This window comes from Rhipicephalus microplus, unplaced genomic scaffold (assembly GCF_043290135.1).
Source record: "Rhipicephalus microplus isolate Deutch F79 unplaced genomic scaffold, USDA_Rmic scaffold_12, whole genome shotgun sequence".
Classification (NCBI taxonomy): domain Eukaryota; kingdom Metazoa; phylum Arthropoda; class Arachnida; order Ixodida; family Ixodidae; genus Rhipicephalus; species Rhipicephalus microplus.
Genome location: NW_027464585.1, coordinates 37262534 through 37284811, shown reverse-complemented (window position 1 = coordinate 37284811; position 22278 = coordinate 37262534). Strand labels below are relative to the sequence as shown.

Sequence of the window (22278 nt, the reverse complement as noted above, 5' to 3'; positions counted from 1 at the left end):
TCCCCGCGGGATTACACGCCCATGCTCGCACGCGATTATCTCGCGATGGGGGGTGATTGTATGCCTTGGGCTTTCACTGGAACAATAGTTTTGTAAATACAAGGCGCACAAAATGGACTTCGCTCGCTGTGCTTTCCTCGTTTGCGAAAAGAGCGTGTTTTTGAGGCACAGCGAAATAACAACCGTGACACGTGTTCACGTTGTCTGTACATGCGAGTAGTTTTCGTGCTTCGTCTTTGTGTACAGCGCGGGAACTACCGAGCTGCGAATGTTGTTAGTTGGCTGTCGTCCCGTGTGTGTTGTTTTCTTGCATCGTTTGTGCGCGAGCAGAGCCCGGCACATTTTACATTACAATGTTGCTATTGAATTGACAATTTGTTGCTATTGCATTAAATGCTTCACCTTCGCGACGATACTATGCGTTTTGTAACAACTTTTCATCACAATCGTTTTTGTGCTAAACCTGATGTGAAAATTACAATTTTTGCCGCTGACTGCGTCACTTACACCACGTTCGAACAATTAACTACCAGTTGTGACCTTGTACCTCCCTAAATAACATTTCAAGATGGTGCAAAATAACTAAGGCGTTAATCACTTATTTTAAGCTGAGAACTATAAAGAGCGTATCATCAAACTTCATTGATTTAAACCTCAATGATTCCAGTGGCCAATAGCTGGGCACCACGACACTTCAGCATTACTAATCACTTGTTGACGCGGCAACCCAGAAATTCCCCATAAGAAGCCGCGAAATCCACCCGAGGAGCGCCACGCACGGTGACAAAGTGGTGTTCGTTGGGCGTGGAGTCAGCGGAGGCAGTTCGCTAGCTTCACAATCGTGGTTTTCCCCGAGTGCCTGGTAGTGGTCAAGTGTCAAAGCAGCCTGCTTCGCTTGACCTCAAGTTTTGATGGTCCACGGATCTAGCGAGAAGATACCGCAATTTTATGTCCACTGTCGGGCGTAAGCCCGAGTGCTTGGCTTTGGGCCCTTGACCGCGCCTCCGAGAAGAAGACTGCCCAATTTCGTCAGCCCTGTCTTCGGTACCTACCTGCTCTGTCGTGCCTACATAAGAGCGTCGGCATGCTCTTAGTTGGCTTTCTCGGTGAAGAGCATGCCCCGACGCCTCTCTAGTCGTACTCCCCGGTGAGACTGTTTCGCTTACGGCAGGACTAGACTGTTTTTCCGCTGCCCAGAGCTTTGTAATTAGAAGGTAAGATGTTTTGTGATGATCAATGCGTGTTGCGTGTTCCATGTTCTGGTGTTGTTTTCATAAAGTGAGAAGAGCAGAAAACAGCCTCACCGTCTTTACTACAGACGTGGTTAGTGACGTCATGAAGTCTGTCTAATTAGAAAAAAAACCAAAGAACTTCATCTTAAGGTCATCATTCGAAGGTCTGAAAGTTGTGCCTAATGTATATTTTGTCGAAAGTGGAAATTTTTACAACTATAACATCGTCTACTTTGTGTGGCCACACAGATCAAATAAATGAAATTTTTTACTTACGTCTTGCGTGTACTTTTTTATGAGTTCCACTTTCTCGTAAAATTCTCTTCCCTTTTGTGTTCGCTTGTAGATGAAATCGGACCAATGATGCATCGTTATCATTCTTGTCATGATTGAAGCGGCCATTCTGGAAAATTAAAAAAGTCAAACTGTTCCAAAAGCTCAGTCAATAAAGGGCTTCTAACACAAAATTCTGAAACTCGAGATGCTTGTGTTGTTTGGTAGTCCTACATGCGGGGCCAACCCCGATCGATATTTAGTAGCGAGCATAGCCTAGGAGATCTTTTGATTTGGTTTCAAAGTAGGCGTGCGTGCTCTTCAGAGTATTCAGGTGCAATCGACATATTCTGTGCTTTCACGTAGGCCAAAATTGAGTGTATTAAAGAGCTGAGTGGCATGACCACGCCTCGGTGCCTGATACCGACCGCGTTGCACGTATACCAGCGGCGCTGCAGTCGAATAGTACCAGAAGTGCCACGCGCTGCGTGCAGAAACTGCTAGGCGCTTCGGCTCCCCCGGCACGCTTTTAAAGACAATAGTCTTTCTTGGGGACCTTCGACGAAAACATTTTGGTCTGTCTGTCTGTCCGTACTTTTGTCTGTTTGTCTGTACTAATGATACCTCAAACGGCACCAAATGGCCAACCACATCCACAGCACCCACCAATATTTCTCAACGCTTAGCGTACATAGTTGTGCGATTGTCAATTGAAAAAGCAAATATTGCGCGTATCTGAGGCGCCATAGCAACACGTAAATGTTTTGTATTACTGCCTTTACACTAGAAGAGGCACACAAAGGTAACTAACTCTAAGGAATGTAGCGCTTATTGCTCTGCGCTGACAGTGTAACGCCATGCTCAAAAAGGTGTTTCCAACACTTTGCTACCACGACACGGTGGTGGAACCTGCCTGTCGCTTTGAATTCTACGCCTTATTGCCTCCGAGACGGGCGCACATCTTTCTCCGCGGTCACGCACGCCTTCGTTTTCGAAGACAACTGCCTGATGGCACTCGTGTCTAACGTGCCTAGATGCGCTTGTTCGCCACCGCTACACGCTCGAGGCGCTCTAGCGCAGCGCCTTCAGAATACCATTCACCGGTTTTCTTGCGCCGAACATAAATAAACATTTTGTTCACTCTCTCCAGACGCAAGACTATCTTCTTTTGACGGCATTTACAGTGTAACATGTAGATTCAGGTCAATTTTTCGGATGCATGTTTCTTCGTACCTACCCATCATTCATTTCTAACACATAGTGTCATAACCCTTGAAGTATGGCATGCCATTCTACTTAGTCTGAGCTCCATAAAAGCCCTTGTGAGAGATCGAAAGATATTTTGAAAGGGTGTGTCTTATTCTCATCTCTTCTGTCTTAACTCTTTCTTGGTTGGTTAGAAGGCTACCATTTTCATAACTGAACTGATTTATTGGAAGTTAGCTGTGCTCATAAAACTGTGAAAAGAAAAAAAAGAGAGTGTCAAACGCACGCGAAATCAGAAGGCCGTAAGTAGAGAGGAGAGAGAAAGGAAATATGAACCCCCTACACCACAAAGTTTCATCGTAACATAGGTAACTAAAATATTTGCACACATTCGTAGCGACCACTATTTGCCAAAGCTAATCTTTCTGCTACACTCCTTTCCCCCTAAATAAAAAAATACAGGGTAGCCCTGCGCCAAACGTTTACAGTTGGCGAAGCTGAATATAGGGTGTCTCTGTACAAATGCGCACTGTAAATTTGACTTTGTCGGCAGTATGAGGTGTCGAAACTAGTTCAAGTCTAACGTAGTTCGGCGAGAAATGCCCGGCGTAAGATAGCAGCTGTTCTAAAGGAATTTTATAGCAGCTGTTCTAAAGGAATTTTTTTAATCAGGTGGGGACATGTGACCTAAATGCATCATATATATATATATATATATATATATATATATATTCGTATAGGAAAGAAGACGCACGTACGAAGTTATTTTATTTGACGTTTCGGCCGTGGGTCCGGCCTTCATCAGAATTCTGATGAAGGCCGGACCCACGGCCGAAACGTCAAATAAAATAACTTCGTACGTGCGTCTTCTTTCCTATGCGAATAATATTTCCCGGACCCAGCATCACTTTTGTTTTTGGTATATATATATATATATATATATATATATATATATATATATATATATATATATATATATATATATATATACATATATATGACACTAGAGGCTTTTTGGAATAAACATGGGGTAGGAGCCATGCCATGCCTTCTGTCCGCCTCTAGTGTCATATATATATATTAATATATATATATATATATAGTCTAGTAGATCCTCCGTGAGCGGTCACAACGTGGTTTATTTCGACGTTTCGGCCTAGAGTCTGGCCTTCATCGGGATTCCTGATGAAGGCCAGACTCTAGGCCGAAACGTCGAAATAAACCACGTTGTGACCGCTCACGGAGGATCTACTAGACTATATGCAACGCTACGGCCACTCAACCACCATGCCTGCCTATATATATATATATATATATATATATATATATATATATATATATATATATATATATATATATATATATATATATATATATATATATATATATATATATATATATATATATTGCAACGAGCAAGGTTGCGTAAAAACACAGGTTATTATTCCAGAAACGTTAGCCGCAACAAGCTGGTACAGGCAGGAACCCGGCAAGCACGAGCCACACACGGACGTCAACGTCTTCTTTCACGCTGGCACAGAGCTGGCGCCACTATGCTTCGGTACAATTACTCCCCGCGCAGAAAGGAGCCAACCTGGCGACCTAGGGAAAGGACACGACAAGGGGGTCATAGCACGGTTTGAGGCGTGATACGTGTACTGTTTCACGCCCACGGCAGCGTTGGTCCGAGGGTGGATCAATGGGCTCAACTTCATAGTTGACAGGAGATGTTTGCCGCACCACACGGTAGGGGCCATGGTATTTCGACGAAAGCTTCGGGGAAAGACCGGGAGGGGTAGACGGGACCCAGAGCCAAACCAGCATTCCTGGGTTATAGTGTACAGTAGACGCAGAGGAATCGTGGTCAGTTTTCTGGCGCCATTGGTCTTGTGCGGTAAATAAGCGAGCGAGTTGACGACACTCTTCGGCATAAGTAGCTGCTTCGGAAACAGGCGTCGCTTCGGAAACATCAGGCCTGTAAGGGAGAATGGTGTCCATGGAGCATGATGGCTCACGTCCGTACAGAAGGAAGAAAGGAGAAAAGCCAGTGGTTGTTTGTGGTGCAGAGTTGTACGCGTCCGTGACAAAAGGGAGCACTTGGTCCCAATTAGTGTGGTCGTCAGAGGCGTACATGGCAAGCATATCTCCAAGGGTACGGTTAAAGCGTTCTGTCATGCCATTGGTTTGGGGATGGTATGCCGAGGATTTCCTATGGACAGTGCGACATGCCTTGAGTAGCTCGTTGACGGCGTTCGAGAGAAACACGCGTCCACGGTCACTGAGTAATTCACGAGGTGCACCGTGTCGCAAAATGAGATGGTGAAGAAGAAAGGACGCAACGTCTTTCGCAGTGGTAGCAGGCAGCGCAGATGTTTCAGTGTAGCGTGTTAAATGATCCACGGCGACGATAATCCACCGGTTGCCTCGAAGAGAGTTGGGTAGAGGACCATAAATATCAATTCCGACGCGGTCGAATGGTCTCGCTGGGCAGGTTAAGGGTTGCAAAGGGCCAGCAGTGCTGTGAGAAGGCGTCTTGCGTCGTTGACACGTGGTGCATGACCGAACGTACTGGCGAACGTGCCGATACATGCCGCGCCAGTAGTATCTTAGACGAAGGCGAGAGTAAGTCTTAAATACTCCAGCGTGGCCACACTGGGGGTCATCGTGAAAGGCAGCGCAGATGTCCGAACGCAAATGACGAGGGATGACAAGGAGCCACCTACGGCCATCCGTCACGTAATTGCGGCAATACAACAAGCCTTCACGGACAGCAAAGTGTCTTGCTTGACGAGAGAGGGAGCGTGAAGTCGTTTCTGACGAACTGTGAGAGAGGACGTCGAGCAAAGAATTGATCCAGGGATCCTTGCGCTGTTCGGATGGCATGTCAGTGATGCTCAACGATGACGAATCGCAAATGGCAGTTGATAAGCAGGCAAGGTCAGGAGGCAGTGGAGAACGGGATAGTGCATCGGCGTCTGAATGTCTGCGTCCTGAGCGATAAACAACACGGATATCGTATTCCTGAAGGCGTAAAACCCAACGAGCGAGGCGGCCAGTAGGATCTTTCATGGACGCTAACCAGCATAAGGCATGGTGATCTGTGACAACATCAAACTGGCGTCCGTAAAGGTAGGTGCGAAATTTTCCTATAGCCCAAATGATAGCCAAGCACTCCTTTTCCGTGATGGAATAGTTGGACTCTGTCTTCGTTAGTGTACGGCTGGCATAGGCGACAACGTACTCGTCGCAGCCATCCTTGCGTTGAGCGAGAATGGCACCGAGGCCGACACCGCTTGCATCCGTGTGAATTTCAGTGGGTGCATTGGGATCGAAGTGGCGGAGAACTGGCGGAGAGATGAGTAGCCGGCGTAGCGCCGTGAATGCCTCATCGCAGTGGGAATTCCAGCCAGAGAGGTCCGTGCTACGGGAGAGAAGCTGAGTCAGAGGGGCAATTATAGAGGCAAAATTGCGAATGAAACGCCGAAAATAGGAACACAAGCCTATGAAACTACGAAGTTCCTTTAGGGTAGTAGGCTTGGGGTACTCGGCAACGGCACGCAGTTTGGCAGGATCTGGCGATATTCCTTCTTTTGAAACGACGTGGCCGAGAATTGTGAGTTTGCGGGCGCCAAAACGACATTTCTTGAAGTTAAGTTGCAACCCGGCTGCCGTAAGGCACTGGAGAACTTGTTCCAGACGGGAAAGATGAGTTTCTAAATTCGCCGAGAATACAACTATGTCGTCTAAATAGCAAAGACAGATGTGCCATTCAAGTCCCCTGAGGACACTGTCCATCATTCTTTCAAAAGTCGCTGGCGCATTGCAAAGACCGAAGGGCATTACATTAAATTCATATAGGCCGTCAGGGGTCACAAACGCCGTTTTTGGACGGTCTGGTTCAGCCATTGGTACTTGCCAATATCCAGAGCGCAGATCCAGTGAAGAGAAAAACTCCGCACCTTGAAGGCAATCCAAGGCGTCATCAATGCGTGGCAGGGGATAAACATCCTTGCGTGTGATGTTGTTTAGTCGACGATAATCCACGCAAAACCTGATGGAGCCATCCTTTTTTCGCACGAGGACCACTGGCGAAGCCCAAGGACTGTGTGAGTGCTGAATAACACCACGTTGCAGCATCTCGTCGACGTGTTGAGTGATGACGTCACGCTCGGCCTGCGAGACGCGGTAGGGGCGCTGACGAAGTGGAGTATGATGACCGGTGTCGATATGGTGAGCGACAACTGACGTGCGTCCCAAGGGAGGTTGTCCGTGGTCGAAGGAGGCGCGGAAACGGTCAAGTAGTTGAATGAGCTGATTGCGCTGGTCTTGCGTAAGGCCGGTGTCTACGCTGCGCAACAGAACGTCTTCGTCAGGTAGTGAGGGCGCGGTGCCAGCTGTGACAGCATCCACGGACATCGGTGTCGTATCAGAACGGGCATCGAAAGGAAAGATGTCATCATAAGTGTCAAGACTCCCAATGCATTCGCCATGCAATAAGGTAGCGGGACAAGGGAACGGATTGCACACGTACACGGCACTGGAGCCATCGGCAAGTGTTATGACGGCAAACGGGACGACAAGGTTCCGGCGACGAGCGCATTCTTGTGACGGCATAAATAGGGCAGTTGAATCGGAAACGGAGTTGCACAAAAGAGATACCGCGGTGACCGAAAAAGCAGAAATGACGATGTCAGCGGCGACGATCACCTTTTTGGGTGAGCGAGGGAGATCTATGAATGTCGTGCTGAATGGAAACAAAACGAGTTGAGCACGAGCGCAGTCAACAACCGCATGATTAGCGGAAAGAAAGTTCCATCCCAGGATGATTTCTTGAGACGCATACGGAAGGACGACAAATTCTACGATGTAAAGCACTCCTTGAATCACAACACGAGCAGTGCATGTGGCAGAAGGTTGGACGTGTTGCGAACTCGCCGTGCGTAAAGAAATTTCAACCAGTGGAGTCGTCACTTTGTTCAGTTTGCGGCATAACACTTCACTGATTATACAAATAGCGGCACCTGTGTCGACAAGAGCAGTTGTGGCGAAACCGTCCACAAACACGGCAATCTCGTTAGGGGGCGATAGATGAGGCCTTGGAAATTTCGTCGGTGGCGCAGCTCTTGCCTCAGGAACTGCGACTGTTAGTTTTCCTCCTGGGCGTGGTTGGAACGGCGAAGCATGGGGGAAGGAGACCGAAGACGGGGTGAAGGAGATCGACGTCGGCTGAAGTCTGGTCGACGTGAGCGGGGGTCATGCGAATCAGGTGTCACATGCGATTCTGATGGCCGAGGTATGTTGCCGGAATGCTGCACATCATTAAAATAGAATCCACGGCGACGACAGTAGCGCGCGACATGTCCTGGATTACCACAGTTGTAGCAGATGGGCCAGTTATCCGGAGTACGCCAAGAGTTGACAGGTGCTCGAGGTGGTGGAATGGGCCGATTTACCGGATAAACTGAAACTGGTGACCTGTAGTAGTTGGTGGCTGGACTGTATGAAGGGAGCGGCGGTTGGGCAGAAGGTCGGCGGACGGCTTCTGCATAAGTCAGCGGTGCAGCCACTGATATTGGGGATGTGGGCGAAGGGAGAGCCTCGGCAACTTGCGTCTGAATAGCACGGCGAAGTGAGTGGTCCAGTGTTGTGGGGGTCTCGTTGATGGTGGCGACAAGAGAGAGCTGTCGAGCAACTTCCTCCCGGATGTACTGTTGAATTTGAGGCATTAACACGCTGTAGTCGGGGCCACTGCTTTTGCACTCCAAGGCCGAAATATCAGCTGTCTGCGTATTAGCGCGACGTGTAGAAACTCGTTGCTTGCGCAGCTCATCGAAACTTTGACATAACTGAATCAAGGCCGTGACGGTCTGTGGGTCTTTGGCCACAAGCATATGAAAAGCGTCGTCATCAATGCCTTTCATTATGTTCTTTATTCTGTCAGCCTCCGTCATCCTGGCATCAACTCGCCTACAGAGGCTGATCACATCCTCAATGTAGCTTGTGAAGCTCTCACCATTTCGCTGAAATCGTCCCCGCAGTCCCAGTTCAGCGCGAAGCTTACGCATGGCTGGACGACCGAAAAACGAGGTGACGGCCTCTTTGAAAACCGACCAGGTGGGGATGTCGGCTTGGTGGTTGGTGAACCATAGGTTGGCCAAATCCGTCAAGTAGAAGATGACGTGAATCAGCTTCGCAGGGTCATCCCACTTGTTAATCGCGCTGGCATGCTCGTACTCTGCCAGCCAGTCCTCGACATCTTGATCTTCAGTGCCGTTGTATACTGGTGGGTCACGCAGACGAAGTACACCAGAACACATGACGGGTGGCAGCGTGGAAGAGCCTTGTGGGGGATCGACGCGCTCGGTCATCGTGGACTGAGATGGTAGCTTACGGCTGCGGAGCTCCAGGACGTTACCCAGCACGTTTCCACCAAATGCAACGAGCAAGGTTGCGTAAAAACACAGGTTATTATTCCAGAAACGTTAGCCGCAACAAGCTGGTACAGGCAGGAACCCGGCAAGCACGAGCCACACACGGACGTCAACGTCTTCTTTCACGCTGGCACAGAGCTGGCGCCACTATGCTTCGGTACAATATATATATATATATATATATATATATATATATATATATATATATATATATATATATATATATATATATATATATGACACTAGAGGCGGACAGAAGGCATGGCATGGCTCCTACCCCATGTTTATTCCAAAAAGCACTTCCTCTTCCTTGGCTTCTCCTATCATGCCTTCATACGTCACATGATTCCCCCTTCCCCCAAAAGATGGCACTCGTTACAAACCACAACAATCGGACGGGACTGGCACGGTGCATGGACGGGTTTTTGGAGCGCTCCCAATCGACTGCGCAGATAAGTAGTTTTGCTTGTTTTGAGTTTGCCTTTATTATTTTTAAGGCAGCAAATAAAATCTTTGTAGCACTTATTAGATTGTACGGCTTTCCCGGATGTCAGTCACAAGGTATTTACTAGTTTGGGCATGTGTTTGTGTTTGTTTCTTTGTGTTTTTTTCTTGACACCCTGTGGGGGAGGTGCATGTATATTTAACATGCAAACTTTTGTAGTAATATTTAGGCTTTCTCATTTTCGTAGGGCAGAAATTGCGCTTTGTAATTATCTAGTGAGAAAAGTCATAAGGACAATTGGAGTCATAAGGACATGGTTAAAAAGGCTGTAGAGTGTTAAGGATGCGGGGCGAGTGTCAAAATGAACCGAAGTAGAGAAACAAATAGAGAGGAGGCTGACGCGACGTTTAGGCAAGGTGAGGTCGAGCGAAAAATGGAGAAAACGATGGCTGCCCATAGTGAACTGCTGTTGAGAATCGCCAAGCTGGAGACTGAGTTGGCGACAGAGCAAGAAAAAACGAGGGCGATGGGAGAAAGGCTGAAGTCTGCCAAGAAAGCACTAGCAAAGGTGAACAAAGGAACGGCCGATGGAGAGAACAGCAGGGCACTGGCAACCAGAATGGCTGAGAAGAGCAATCAAGTTGGAAAAAAAAGGTTCAGTTGGTTAAATTGTCCCGAGGCCCCTCTTCAGTGATGTACTGGTGGAGCTTGGAGGGGACAAAGTGGCCAGCGTCAAAGGTGCAAGTAACCCCCAGGTGCAGGACGCTCCAGATGAAAAGTCACAGCATGTGATAATCGCCGGGGACTCGAATTTAAATCAATGCGCAGAAGTCATCAAAGAGAGGGTAAGAGGTGACGAGAGGGTTGCAGTAGGGGCGTTCCCAGAACGCAAGCTGGGAGCAGTCATGAGGCATGCGAGCGCGAAACTTAAAATTACAGCTCATAGACGAAACCTCTTGATAATTTCAGGCGGTTTAAACGATGTCTTAAATGAAGATACAGCAGGACTAGCAACCACACTGGCGAAAGGGGTCGATGACACGCGCGCCACTTCTCCTCAGGTACAAGTAGAGATATGCACGATACCAGAGGTACCGGTGCGTGACAGCAACCTGCAAAGAGCAGTTGTCAACGCATACCAAGAGATATGGCAGATGAGTCGAGAGAAAGGCTTTGAGGTGGTGGAAGTAAACAGAGAGGTGCATACGTGGGGTGGTTTTCAACGAGACGGAATTCACTTCGATAGGCACCTAGGTCATGAGGTGGGTTGGCGACTTGCAGGACGCGCAGAAGCTTTTTCGGGGGGCACGTGGGCCCTTCGGGGTTGTTGCGAACGACGGACCGATCCCACCGCTGCCACCACTGTTGCGAAAGACGGCGACGCCAACACGGCCCCGAAGGCGCCACTGCTTCCAACTCCGCCGGGAAGGTCACCAGCCGTTTGGTAGCGTATGTTTATCAGCTCGCGACTGCTTCTGCGCAGAGCTGATAAGACGAGCGGACGAGACGACGGTGAGTTAAACAAGGTTTATGTACAGCATATATACAGAGGCGTTACAATTTCGGCACTGGGGCCGACAGAGACTCGAAGAGCCGAGCTCTCCTCTCTAACACATAGGTCAGCTTTTCGCCTAAGACCGCTGACTCACACACATGTCGGCTCTCCGACATGGGGACTCCTCTATCATAGGACCTCCGATCGCGACGCGCCGCCGGGCTTCTTTTATTTACACCGGGTCCAACCAAAATGTCCAATCAGAAGCGCCGCTGGTCGTCAGGGCAGATTCCTCCAATGGGGTAGCCGCGCCATGCGTCAGACCACCAGACACGAGGACGCCGGCTCGCTGTCACGTGCGCCGCTGACTCAATGCACGTGGGCCAGAGAGACGCCGCGCGTGTTCACGCCATTGAGATGTTCGCGTCAGGCGGACTGCGGGCTGGCCTTGACCCAGATTGCCTTTTTCAGAGGCACGGACGTTTGACGAGGACTCGCTGGCATAACAGGGTGCAGGATAGCTGGTAACCAGGAAAACAACCAGGGAGACTCTTTGACAGGTGGTATGGAGAAATACGATTCCAAAGTGGCACCAGAATCTAGGATAGGTAGAGTACGAGGCAGAAATAGACGTAGCCAGGAGCGTCAACCATTTCAGACGTAGGATATAATAACATGCAGGGTAGCAGGAACATGCTTAAGTGGGAAGAGATAGAAGAACAGTTAAGGGAGGAGAGGCGGATCGTATACGGTTTTGTAGAAACACATCTTAGGGACATGAAACAACCTCGTAACAATCAGGACTACGCTTGGGAATATTCTAATAAACAAAAGGCCGCAGAAAGAAGGGTGGTACTGGGGCATTCATTCATAAAAGTACAGACTGGCAAAGGGTCAAGCAGGAATGCAAGGAACATTTATGGTTAAAAGAGAAAGTGGCAGGGCAAATGAAACTCCTTGGCTTGGTGTATATGTGGACGGGAGCAAAGGCCAGAGAGGAAAACCAGGGAATGTTGGAGTGTATATCTAATGACATTGAAGAGTGAAGATGAATATACCGACCAAACAGGCAAAATGATCATGGATATGGGTGATAGGCATGATTTCATGATTTGCAACAGTACCAAGAAGTGTGAATGGTAAATGACATGGGAGGTAGGAAGGCTCCAGTCGACGATAGATTGCGCACTGATGTCACTTAGGATGTATGATAAGCTTAGGGAAATGCAAATAGATGAAGCTGGCTCCAGAAGTCAGGGTAGTGATCACAAACGTATCTAGCTAAGTTTTGGAAGAGCAGTGAAAGTGCGAAGGAGGCAAGATGAGCAACTACAGGGCAATTTTTTTATTCAGGAAAGCAGCTACTAAAGTAATATAGAAAGTAATCACTGAGGCCAACAAAACAATGTGAACATACCCGAATTTAATTAGACTGTTTGAGCTAGAGCTTGGTAAAGCACGTGACAAGTCACCCCGGCAAAAAAAGGCACAAACTCAAGAGTCAGCGGGATCAGGAAGTTAAGAGAGCCATAAAAAAACGCCAAGAAGCGTCTAGGGAACACAGACATGCTAAGCAGCGGGGTCCACCGACAGATGATGTTGAAAGAAATTGGGAAATCTTTTTAAGCTCTAGAAGGGGTGTATTTCTTCTAGTCAATGAAACGGTTAGAAGAAAGGGAGCTCAGTGGTTAGCAGAAGTACATAAAAAAGATAGAAAGACAGCTGCAAAATTTTTAAACACCTAAACTCCCTAAGAAATGAGATGAGCCTATTGCTGAGATAGATAACTACCACTCAAGGTGTTACGCTAGAAGGGGACGAAGCTATTGAATGTATAAGAACCAGGGGGGCAGAAAATTTTTGAACAAAAAAGTGCTTTATGCACCACAATAAATAAGGATGAATCAAGTTGTGGAATGACCCTATTTTCACAACGACAGTGGGAAAGGGCTGTGAAGAGTGTTCGTAGTAGTACATCCACAGGCCCAGATGGCATTCAAGATATGCTGAAAAAGACATAAGGTCCGACGTCTAAGCAGGCTTTGAGAGAGGCCGTGAGCAAAATAATAATCGATGGTGAAGTCTCTGATGGATGGAAACTTAGCAGGATGAGCGTGATCTATAAAAAAAAGGGGGACGAAGCTGATATAAACAACTACCGTCCTATAACAATGACATCAGTGGTCTACAGGCTGGTGATGCAGTATATAAAGGAAAGCCTGCAGGCATGAATAGCGAATGAGGGGCTGCTGGGGGAACTGCAGAATGGGTTTCAGAAACCCAGGATGTTGGAAGACAATCTCTTCTCACTGACGCAGTGCATTGAAATAGCAGAAAAAAGAACACAGGCCCCTGTGGCTAGCATTTTTGTATATCAAGGGAGCGTACGATAGCATAGTTCAAGAGGACTTGTGGGGAATACTGGACACACTAGGTGTGGATGACGGAGCCACTAATCTCCTAAAGGATATCTATAGAGGTAACAAGGCAGCTATCAAGAAGGAAAAACAGGTATCCAAGCCTGTAGAGGTGTAACGGAGGCTTAGGCAGGGGTGTCTTTTGTCACCCTTGTTATTTGTGATGTACCTACAAGGATTAGAGCCCAAATTAGAGGGAATTGGACTTGGTTTCAGCCTCTCTTTCGTCAATTCAGGAAACGTCATTGAAAAGACACTACCACCATTGATGTACGCAGATGATATAATGCTAATGGCCGACAACAAGGAACATTTGCAGAGACTGATGGACACCTGTGGCAATGAGGGAGATAGGTTAGATTTCAGATTCAGTAAGAAAAAAATCAGCAGTGAAGATTTTTAACGATAATGAAGGTAGTGAGTTTAGAATACATGAGGTCACGCTAGAGATAACGAATAAATACAAGTATCTTGGCGTAAAGATAAGCAATGGTGCGAGTATCTAAGAAAAAACGAAATATACGTGACGACTAAAGGTGATAGGAGTGCAGCAGTGATGAAAAACAGGACACTGTGGAATTACAATAGGTATGATGTTGTGAGAGGAATACGGAAAGGAGTTATGGTTCCTGGTTTGACGTTCGGCAATGTGGTTTTGTGCATGAGATCAGAAGTTCAAGCAAAATTAGAAATTAAGCAACGTGGAATAGGTAGGCTTGCCTCAAGAGCTCACAGGAATACACCAAATCAGGGAGTACAAGGTGATATGGGATGGACATCATTTCAGGGCAGGGAAGCTAGCAGCAAGATAAAATTGGAGAAGCGACTGAAAGAAATGGGAGCGGAGCGTTTGGCTAGGAAGGTATTCAGCTACTTGTACATGAATAATGTTGATACAACATGGAGGAAGCGAACCAGAAAACTGACTTGTAAATACATAAAAAAGAGCAGGGGGGAAAACCAAAAAGAATTTTCAGTTAAGAAGAAGGTGAAGGAAGCTGAGACCGATATGTGGAGAATCGGCATGATTAAGAAGTCTGCACTAGAAATCTATCGAACTTTAAAGCAGGAAATTTCCAAGGAAAATATTCATCATAATACTCAGGGTGGTTCTCTACTGTTTGAGACCTGGACGGGTGTATCGCGAACCAAGACTTATCGGCCCAATTACGAAGGGGTAGACACGGTATGCAGTGCATGTGGAAAGGAAGAGAAAACTGCCGGACACTTGATAATGTTTTCTATGGGCTTCCCCTTATAGTTCAGAATGATGGCGTAGAGTTTTTCAAAGCACTGCGGTTTAGGAACGGGGAGGGCAAAATAGACTTTAAGCGGGTAGAATTAACTAGAAGCAGGTTATCTGATTGGTGGCAAATGTCAAGACACGAGTGAAACTGAAACCCTTCACTGCAAAGAACGATTGCTCAACCTCATTGTTTAAAAAAAGAAATAAATCTAGTTTGTGCTTCACTAAGTATACGGCTTGGTGGCGTTAACCACCACCCCATCTAAAGGGTACAGCCTTATCAATCCACCCATTTATCCCACAAGTTCAAGAAACGATTAAGCAAAATAATGCCCAAATTCACAGTATTGCCAGTTTCACGTCCCGACGGAGTTTCGAAATCTCCCTAAATCTTCAAGGCTGAGGGAGGAGTGCGCTGAATTCTATAACAACTCTGGTAGGCGAGGTTGACTTTTGCGTTCCGGACAGAGTGGGTCAAGGAGTGGGCTACAAGCGAATACTTACAATACTGCTTGAACTCTTTTGGGGACTGAGCAAGGTTGGAACGCCTTGTTGCATCAGCAGCTCAGATGTCATCGCGGCGTTATTTTTTTTGTGAGTGGTGGAATCCCGGTGCTGCTTGACTGCGTGTTTCTTGACAAACTGTGACGGAGAGCTCGAGTGTTTGCGGTGTGCAAGCAATGCTTCCGCGTCTTTCGCAGCGATTTCTGTGGTGTTGCATTCGATGTATTAGCAGGCGCAGGGAGCGTCTCTGGCGACTTTTCTTTGTTCCAAAGTGCTTGGCGTGTTGAAATGGTCTTTGTTTGGAGATCTTATTTTCCAATGTGCTTCAATTGGTGAGTGCGCCTCCATTGAGTTTCGTTTTTGTCGATGTCTTCGTAGTAGACTCTCTCATTGTCGCATAAGTTTGTGGACTTGGCTTTGCTTGATTGGCTGATGTTTCTCAGCAGATGGCTGTAACAGAGCCTCGTCTGGAATCGGGCATTCATTTCCTTCGCAAGTTGACGTGTCCTGTAGACAGCTGATGGATGATGATCTGGTCTCTTGCTTGTTGGGCATGGTGTGTGTGATGCGCCATCATTGCTAGAATGATCTTTTGTGCCTTCGGTAAGGCGATCCAGTATGAACGCTTCTGACAGGCAGCTGCGTGCGAGATCTGATATATGTATTACTTCTGCATTGTTTCGGTTCTTGGAGCTGTGAGCACTGAATTAGGATACCAGAAATGACGTGGCGTTATTAAGTTCGAAGTGCACAGTCTGGTGAGCCATAAAAATAGTCCTGTGATGAAAAACACCTTTTTGAGTCGTCATGGCGCGGTTGGGTATTTTCCCGATGCGTCGATGGTTCATCTATTGTGACATGGCGTCTTTATGTTGCAGACGGGGAGCGTTAAGAGCACGTGAGGAGCCGCGTGATGTAAAACCGGGTGGCGGGCCATGTATGCGAGACTAAGAAAGGAGAGTATCAAGCGGTTGAGGAACGTCTCGTGTCACATGCTGAAGCGATGACTTTGGAGGGGCCGCCTTGTGTGCAGAAGGGAGGCCAGCTCGATAGTTATTTTTTTCCCGAAATACGCTTGGTCACCTGTCAGTGTACCCATGTTCCACTTTGCGTTGTGACAGTGGTCAAATCATGCTGGGCATTCATAAGCTTGAAGACAGCTTGTGAAATAGACCAGTGTGTGCGATTGCCTGTGAATGGTTGGTTCTAAGCGAGTCTTCGTCATAGTCGTTAGTGTACTCTTGAAATCGAGTGGTCATTTCTTCTTTATTCTTTTTTCATGACTCGTCAATTTGAAATATGTGGGTGAGGTAGAATTTAAAAGCCTCACCGGAGACATAGATGGTAATGTTGATGACCATCTCCCGTGGCGACCAGGATACAGCGGTGGCGTGGAGCTCGAATAGGTTGAAGCAGTCCTGCGCAGGTTTGTCATCCGCTGATCAGATCTATTTGAGGATGTCAAAGTCAGCTGATGGTGCTGTCATGATGCTGGTCATGGTGTAGAGTTGAGATGCACTTGTTTGTCCACGCTCTGTCATTGCATCTTGCTGAGGTGTCCAATGATGATGCCGGTTGGTGAAGTGGCTGCCAGGTCTTCATCTTCTCGATTTGTGTGACGCTATGATGACCGGGAGACGCGGCCTGGCTCATACCATATGTTTGGTCAGTGTACCCAAAAAGAACTTCCTCGGCTTCTCCTAGCATGTCTTCAAACGTCATAAATATATATATATATATATATATATATATATATATATATTATATATTATATATATATATATATATATACACATAAGGGAAAGAAGTGTATACCTAAGGGCTCGTTTTTCCGTGTTTTTAACACAAAAATAATGAGATATAACAGACAGTAATGCCAAGGAATGTACAGGGGAAGTTATTAACATTAATGGAATGTAAATAAGAAGAAAGAAAAGTGGATGAAAAAATTACCAACTGTAAGCAGGAATCGAACCTACGACCTTCGAATTACGCGTTCGATGCTCGAACGCGATGCTCGAACGCGAAAAGAGCCATCCTGGCGACTCATGGGCAGGAGACAATAGAGGGATCGTAATACGGTTTTAGGCGGTCTATGTGGACGGTCTCACGTCCACGGCGTCGTTGATCATGGGGCTGCTCCAGCGGCTCCACGATGTAATCGACGGGTGAAGTTTGTTTAACCACACGGTAAGGTCCGTCATACTTGTACATCAGTTTCGTTGAGAGACCAGGGCTGGCTGAAGAGATTCGAAGCCAGACAAGGTCATCTGATGCATAAGAAGCCGGAGGCGTCGGGCTATCGCGGTGGTGTTTCTGGCGTTGCTGTTCAGTACTTGTGAAGGAACAGGCAAGCTGGCGACACTCTTCCGCGTATTTAGCAGCCTGTGATATCGTCGTCGACTCAGCAACATCCGGGTGGTAAGGAAGGATGGTGTCTAGCGTGCAAGAGGGCTCGCGACCATAAAGGAGGAAATATGGAAAGAAACCAGTGGTTGTCTGGACAGCAGTATTATGCGCGTATGTTACAAAAGGGAGAATACTGTCCCAATTGGTGTGATCGGTTGCGACGTACATTGACAGCATATCTCCTAATGTAAGGTTGAATCGTTCTGTAATGCCATTAGTTTGAGGATGGTACGCGGTGGTGGTGCGATGAATGACTTGGCATTCTTTGAGAAGCGATTCGACAGCGTCCGACAAAAACACACGCCCTCGGTCACTCAAGAGTTCACGTGGTGCACCGTGACGTAAAATGATCTGATGCAGTATGAAATGACCGACGTCACTGGCTGACGCAGAAAACAGTGGTGAAGTTTCTGCGTAGCGCGTAAGGTGATCGATAGTGACGATTACCCAGCGATTTCCAGCCGATGTAATCGGAAGAGGTCCATACAGATCAATACCAACACGGTCAAACGGTCGAGCAGGACAAGGTAAGGGTTGTAGTGGAGCTGGAGAACTTGGAGTGGGATTCTTCCGGCGTTGACAAGCGAGACAGGAACGTACGTAGCGACGAACGAAGCGATACATTCCACGCCAGTAGTAGCGGCGGGACAGGCGGGTGTAGGTTTTTAACACTCCCGCATGGGCGCATTGTGGGTCGGCGTGAAAGGAGGCGCATATGTCTGAGCGGAGACGTCTGGGAATGACTAGGAGCCATTGGCGTCCTTCGGAGAGATAATTCCGTCTGTATAGCAAACCATCTCTGATAACGAAGTGTTGTATTTGACGGCGCATACCTCTAGGGATATTTTGCGAGGGAGTTCGACTCAACAAGTTGCTTGTGTTGGCAATGAGTTGCTTGTGCAGCTCCCGAGAATCTGTGCTGGTTCAATCTGGAACCACGACCGTTCCTGCAGTAGCTGGTGCCGCGCTCAACCTACTGGGGTGTTCTTGGCTGAGGATTGAGTGGTTTTAAATTTCTGTCTTAGAGTCCGACTCTAGTTTGTTCTGAGTCTAACCATATCTCTAGTGCTCATGTCGACTACTTCTCCTGGCCAGGCGCGATCCGCCTGGTCAGCGTCCTTGCCGTCTAATGAATTACCACTAGACTCCTTTTTCCGCAGTGGTATCGACAGCATTCCCGTAGCACTGGTACCTACAAATGGAGGCTTCATCAGACTTTCAAACCCTCAGGTGGTTCAAAAGGAACTCAAGACAACTTCAAATCATTTCCAGACCATCACAGATGTGCGCCCATTTGGGCGAGGAGGTATCGTGTGTAGGTCGCCTGATCAGACCTGCGTGCAGGATCTTCTCAAATGCACCTCCTTTGCTGCTACCCCGGTGAGTGCTTTCATTCCGCCTCACCTTGCATGTACCAAAGGCCTTGTACGGGGAGTCGACTCCAAGCTGAGTCCAGCTGAGACCCTAGACAGGCTCTCTGGAGCAGGCGTAATTTCAATTTACCGGTGTAATCGCCTAGTCGACAACCAGAGGGTACCAACCGAATCTGTTATCGCGACATTTGTGGGCACAAAATGCCCATCAGAAATAAAATTATGGCCACTGATCTTCCGAGTAGAACCCCTCGCTTCTCGTCCGATTCAGTGCAAGAACTGCTGGAGATTCGGCCACAGTGCGGGAGGATGTAAATCTAACGTTCGTTGTCGCACCTGTGGAGAGAGTCATCCTTCAAGCAATTGTACTGCAACAGTGGAAAAGTGTTGTCTCTGTGGGGGCAGTCACTGCGCCGACAACTCTGACTGTTCCGCTCGTTCCCGGGAGGTTCAAATCCTGGAAGTTATTGACCGCCGCCGCTGTTCACGAAGGGAAGCCATTGACATAGTTAGAGACAGGGCTTTTGGATACTCTGGTATAACAGCGCGCTGCACTTCCAGTGTGGACTCAAACCTATCGCAGGCTATTGAAACTGCTGTGGAAAAGGCAGTGAGTAAGGCAATGGATAAACTAATATCTAACCTTTCCGACTGTTTAGTGCAAATTCTTTCAAGCCAGATTGGACAAACAGTACAGACTGGTACAGAACCTGCAGTATTACACATTACTAGTGACGCCACACAGCTACGCAATGTAGTGATGGACGAACTTTCTGCATCTGCAGGCAAGGCTAAGCAGCCAGGAACACAGGCGCACTTGGACCGACATTCGCCTCGGCCGAGTACAAGTACTGATACAGATATGGAACTCGATATAAGAACTAATAAACGTACCAGATCCCCTATCTTCACCGATCTCAAGTCCAAATCTAAACGGAATGAATCAGCTATTTCGCGTGAAGATGCTAACAAGGGTGCGACATGCGCCTCTGCGGTGCGCTCAACACCATAGGTCAGTTGAGGGTACTGCAGTGGAACTGCCGTTCTATATTCTCAGCCTCAACCGACTTACATTACTTTTGCAATAATTTTAATCTTGATATTATAATTCTCCAAGAAACTTGGCTTACACCAGATAAAAATTTCCATCTTGCAGGTTTTCGTTCTTTTCGATTAGATCGCCCATCACGTGGTGGTGGTTTAATGATCCTTGTATCAAGTAAATTATGCCATAAAGCGAAAATTTCTTTCAGAATGTTAGACTTCGATTGCGAATTATTAGCATTAGACTTGTGTCTCCCCGGATACCACCCTTTTTCAATCGTAAATTGCTACTTCCCCTCCGGTGTGCAAAGCACGCGTTATCTTGACAGCGTTTTGGTAGCATGTAGAAAGGAAATTGTACTCACAGGAGACTTTAATTCACACCATTTGTCTTGGGGTATAAGGACAGATTCTTGTGGTAGGCGACTGTGGGAATGGACTATTGATCACAACCTCTCCTGTCTGAATAAAGGTCATGTAACATTTGTCCGAGGACAAACTAGCTCAGTATTGGATTTAACGTTTTGCTCCAATGCAATCAAGATTTTGTCATGGGCTGTTCTGGATTCGGCAACTAACAGTGACCATCTTCCTGTAGTTTTTGACATTACTTGTCCAACAATAACTTTAGATCAGCCAAAACGCACATACATCAACCAAAGCAAATTTCAAGCCTGCCTCCGTTCTGCCATTTCCAAGCTTGGAAATGCCAGTACTAAGGAGATTGCATCTACGATAGGTTCAATGCTGGAGGGATCTAGAAAAAATTCTGAATTTTCTATTCCATCCAATAAACGATCCTCCTCTCGTTGGTGGAACGATGAGTGTACGCGCGATTATAGAAGACGAAAAGCCGCTTGGAAAAAACTTCTTCTTAATCAGAGCCCAACAAACTGGAAAGACTATCAATTCCTTGCTGGCGTATTTAAGCGTACAGTGAACCGCGCGAAAGAAGAATACGAGAGTAGACATTTTGATTATCTTTCTAAATCAAAGAATAAGCGTGCTTTGTTCGCTTATCTTCGGACAAGAAAAGTACTACCAGCACCTTTAACGTTGCAGTCATGTGTCTTGACGCCGGTAGAAATGAACACTTCTCTAGAAGACATAGCGCAAGGTTTAGAACGCCGCTTCACTGCGAATTTTTCGGCTATTCAGTCCGTTCTGGTAAACTTGCATGAATTTCCAGAAGTTTCTTTAGCTGAATTGAATCAGACAGTATTATGCTTACCGAGGACGGCTCCCGGACCAGATGGGATTACGAACTCTATGTTGAAATGTTTACTCCAGGAATCGCCTAATCTTTTGCTAGAACTAGTGAATTACTCTTTGGGGAATGCATGGATACCTCCAGAATGGAAACTTGCCAAAATTGTATTGTTGCTAAACAATGAAAATGATGCATACACGTTGGATAACATAAGGCCGATCGCACTGACATCAAACTTAGTGAAATTGGTTGAGAGAATCATCAATATACGAAATAATGAACTTATTACCATGAGGTCTATTCTAAGTCCCTGTCAAATTGGGTTCAGGGCTGGTTGTTCAATTTGGGATGCCCACGTTGACTTAGAAAGTAGGCTTCAATTAGCTCGGCTACATAAAAAATATGCTGCTTTAGTTACCTTAGACATCGCTAAAGCATATGATACCGTGGAGCACTGTATTTTGATAGATCGATTAGAATACCTTGATTTTCCATCATACATAGTAGCGTGGGTTCACAATTTTCTCGCAGACAGGAAATTTTATTGTTTTAAAGATGGGTTTTCATCATCTACTCATACCCAAACGAGGGGAGTACCGCAAGGCTCGGTGCTTTCCCCGGTGCTATTTAATTTACTAATGAGCACCATCCCACGTAAACAGGATATAACAACTTATGTTTATGCAGACGATATCGCATTTTTTGCAATGGCAGATAACATTCAGACCTTATATGAACGGCTGCAGACTTACCTTAATATATTGGAGAGCTGGCTCGATGGCAACAGCTTTTTACTTAATCCAAGTAAATGTGCCCTCCTTGTTTTCCCGCTGCAATACCATGTGAACATCTCTCTGTCTTACCATCATGAGGATATACCACAGGTGGAATCTGTTAAATACCTTGGAGTAATTTATCACACATCGCTCAACTGGCGATCTCATATTGAATATATCGCCGGAAAAGGTGTGCGGGCCATTGGCATATTACGTA

At 46.9% G+C, this 22278-nt stretch overlaps 1 protein-coding gene across 1 annotated transcript in view; it reads right to left on the bottom strand.

The window, feature by feature from the left end:
• Positions 1 to 22278, bottom strand: part of LOC119168164 (cytochrome P450 4V2-like) — a 952270-nt gene that overhangs the window by 416914 nt on the left and 513078 nt on the right. Inside the window, exon 6 of the mRNA XM_075882483.1 lies at positions 1509 to 1635. Within this exon, the coding sequence (XP_075738598.1) occupies positions 1509 to 1635 (127 nt within the window). The remainder of the gene's footprint in view (positions 1 to 1508; positions 1636 to 22278) is intronic.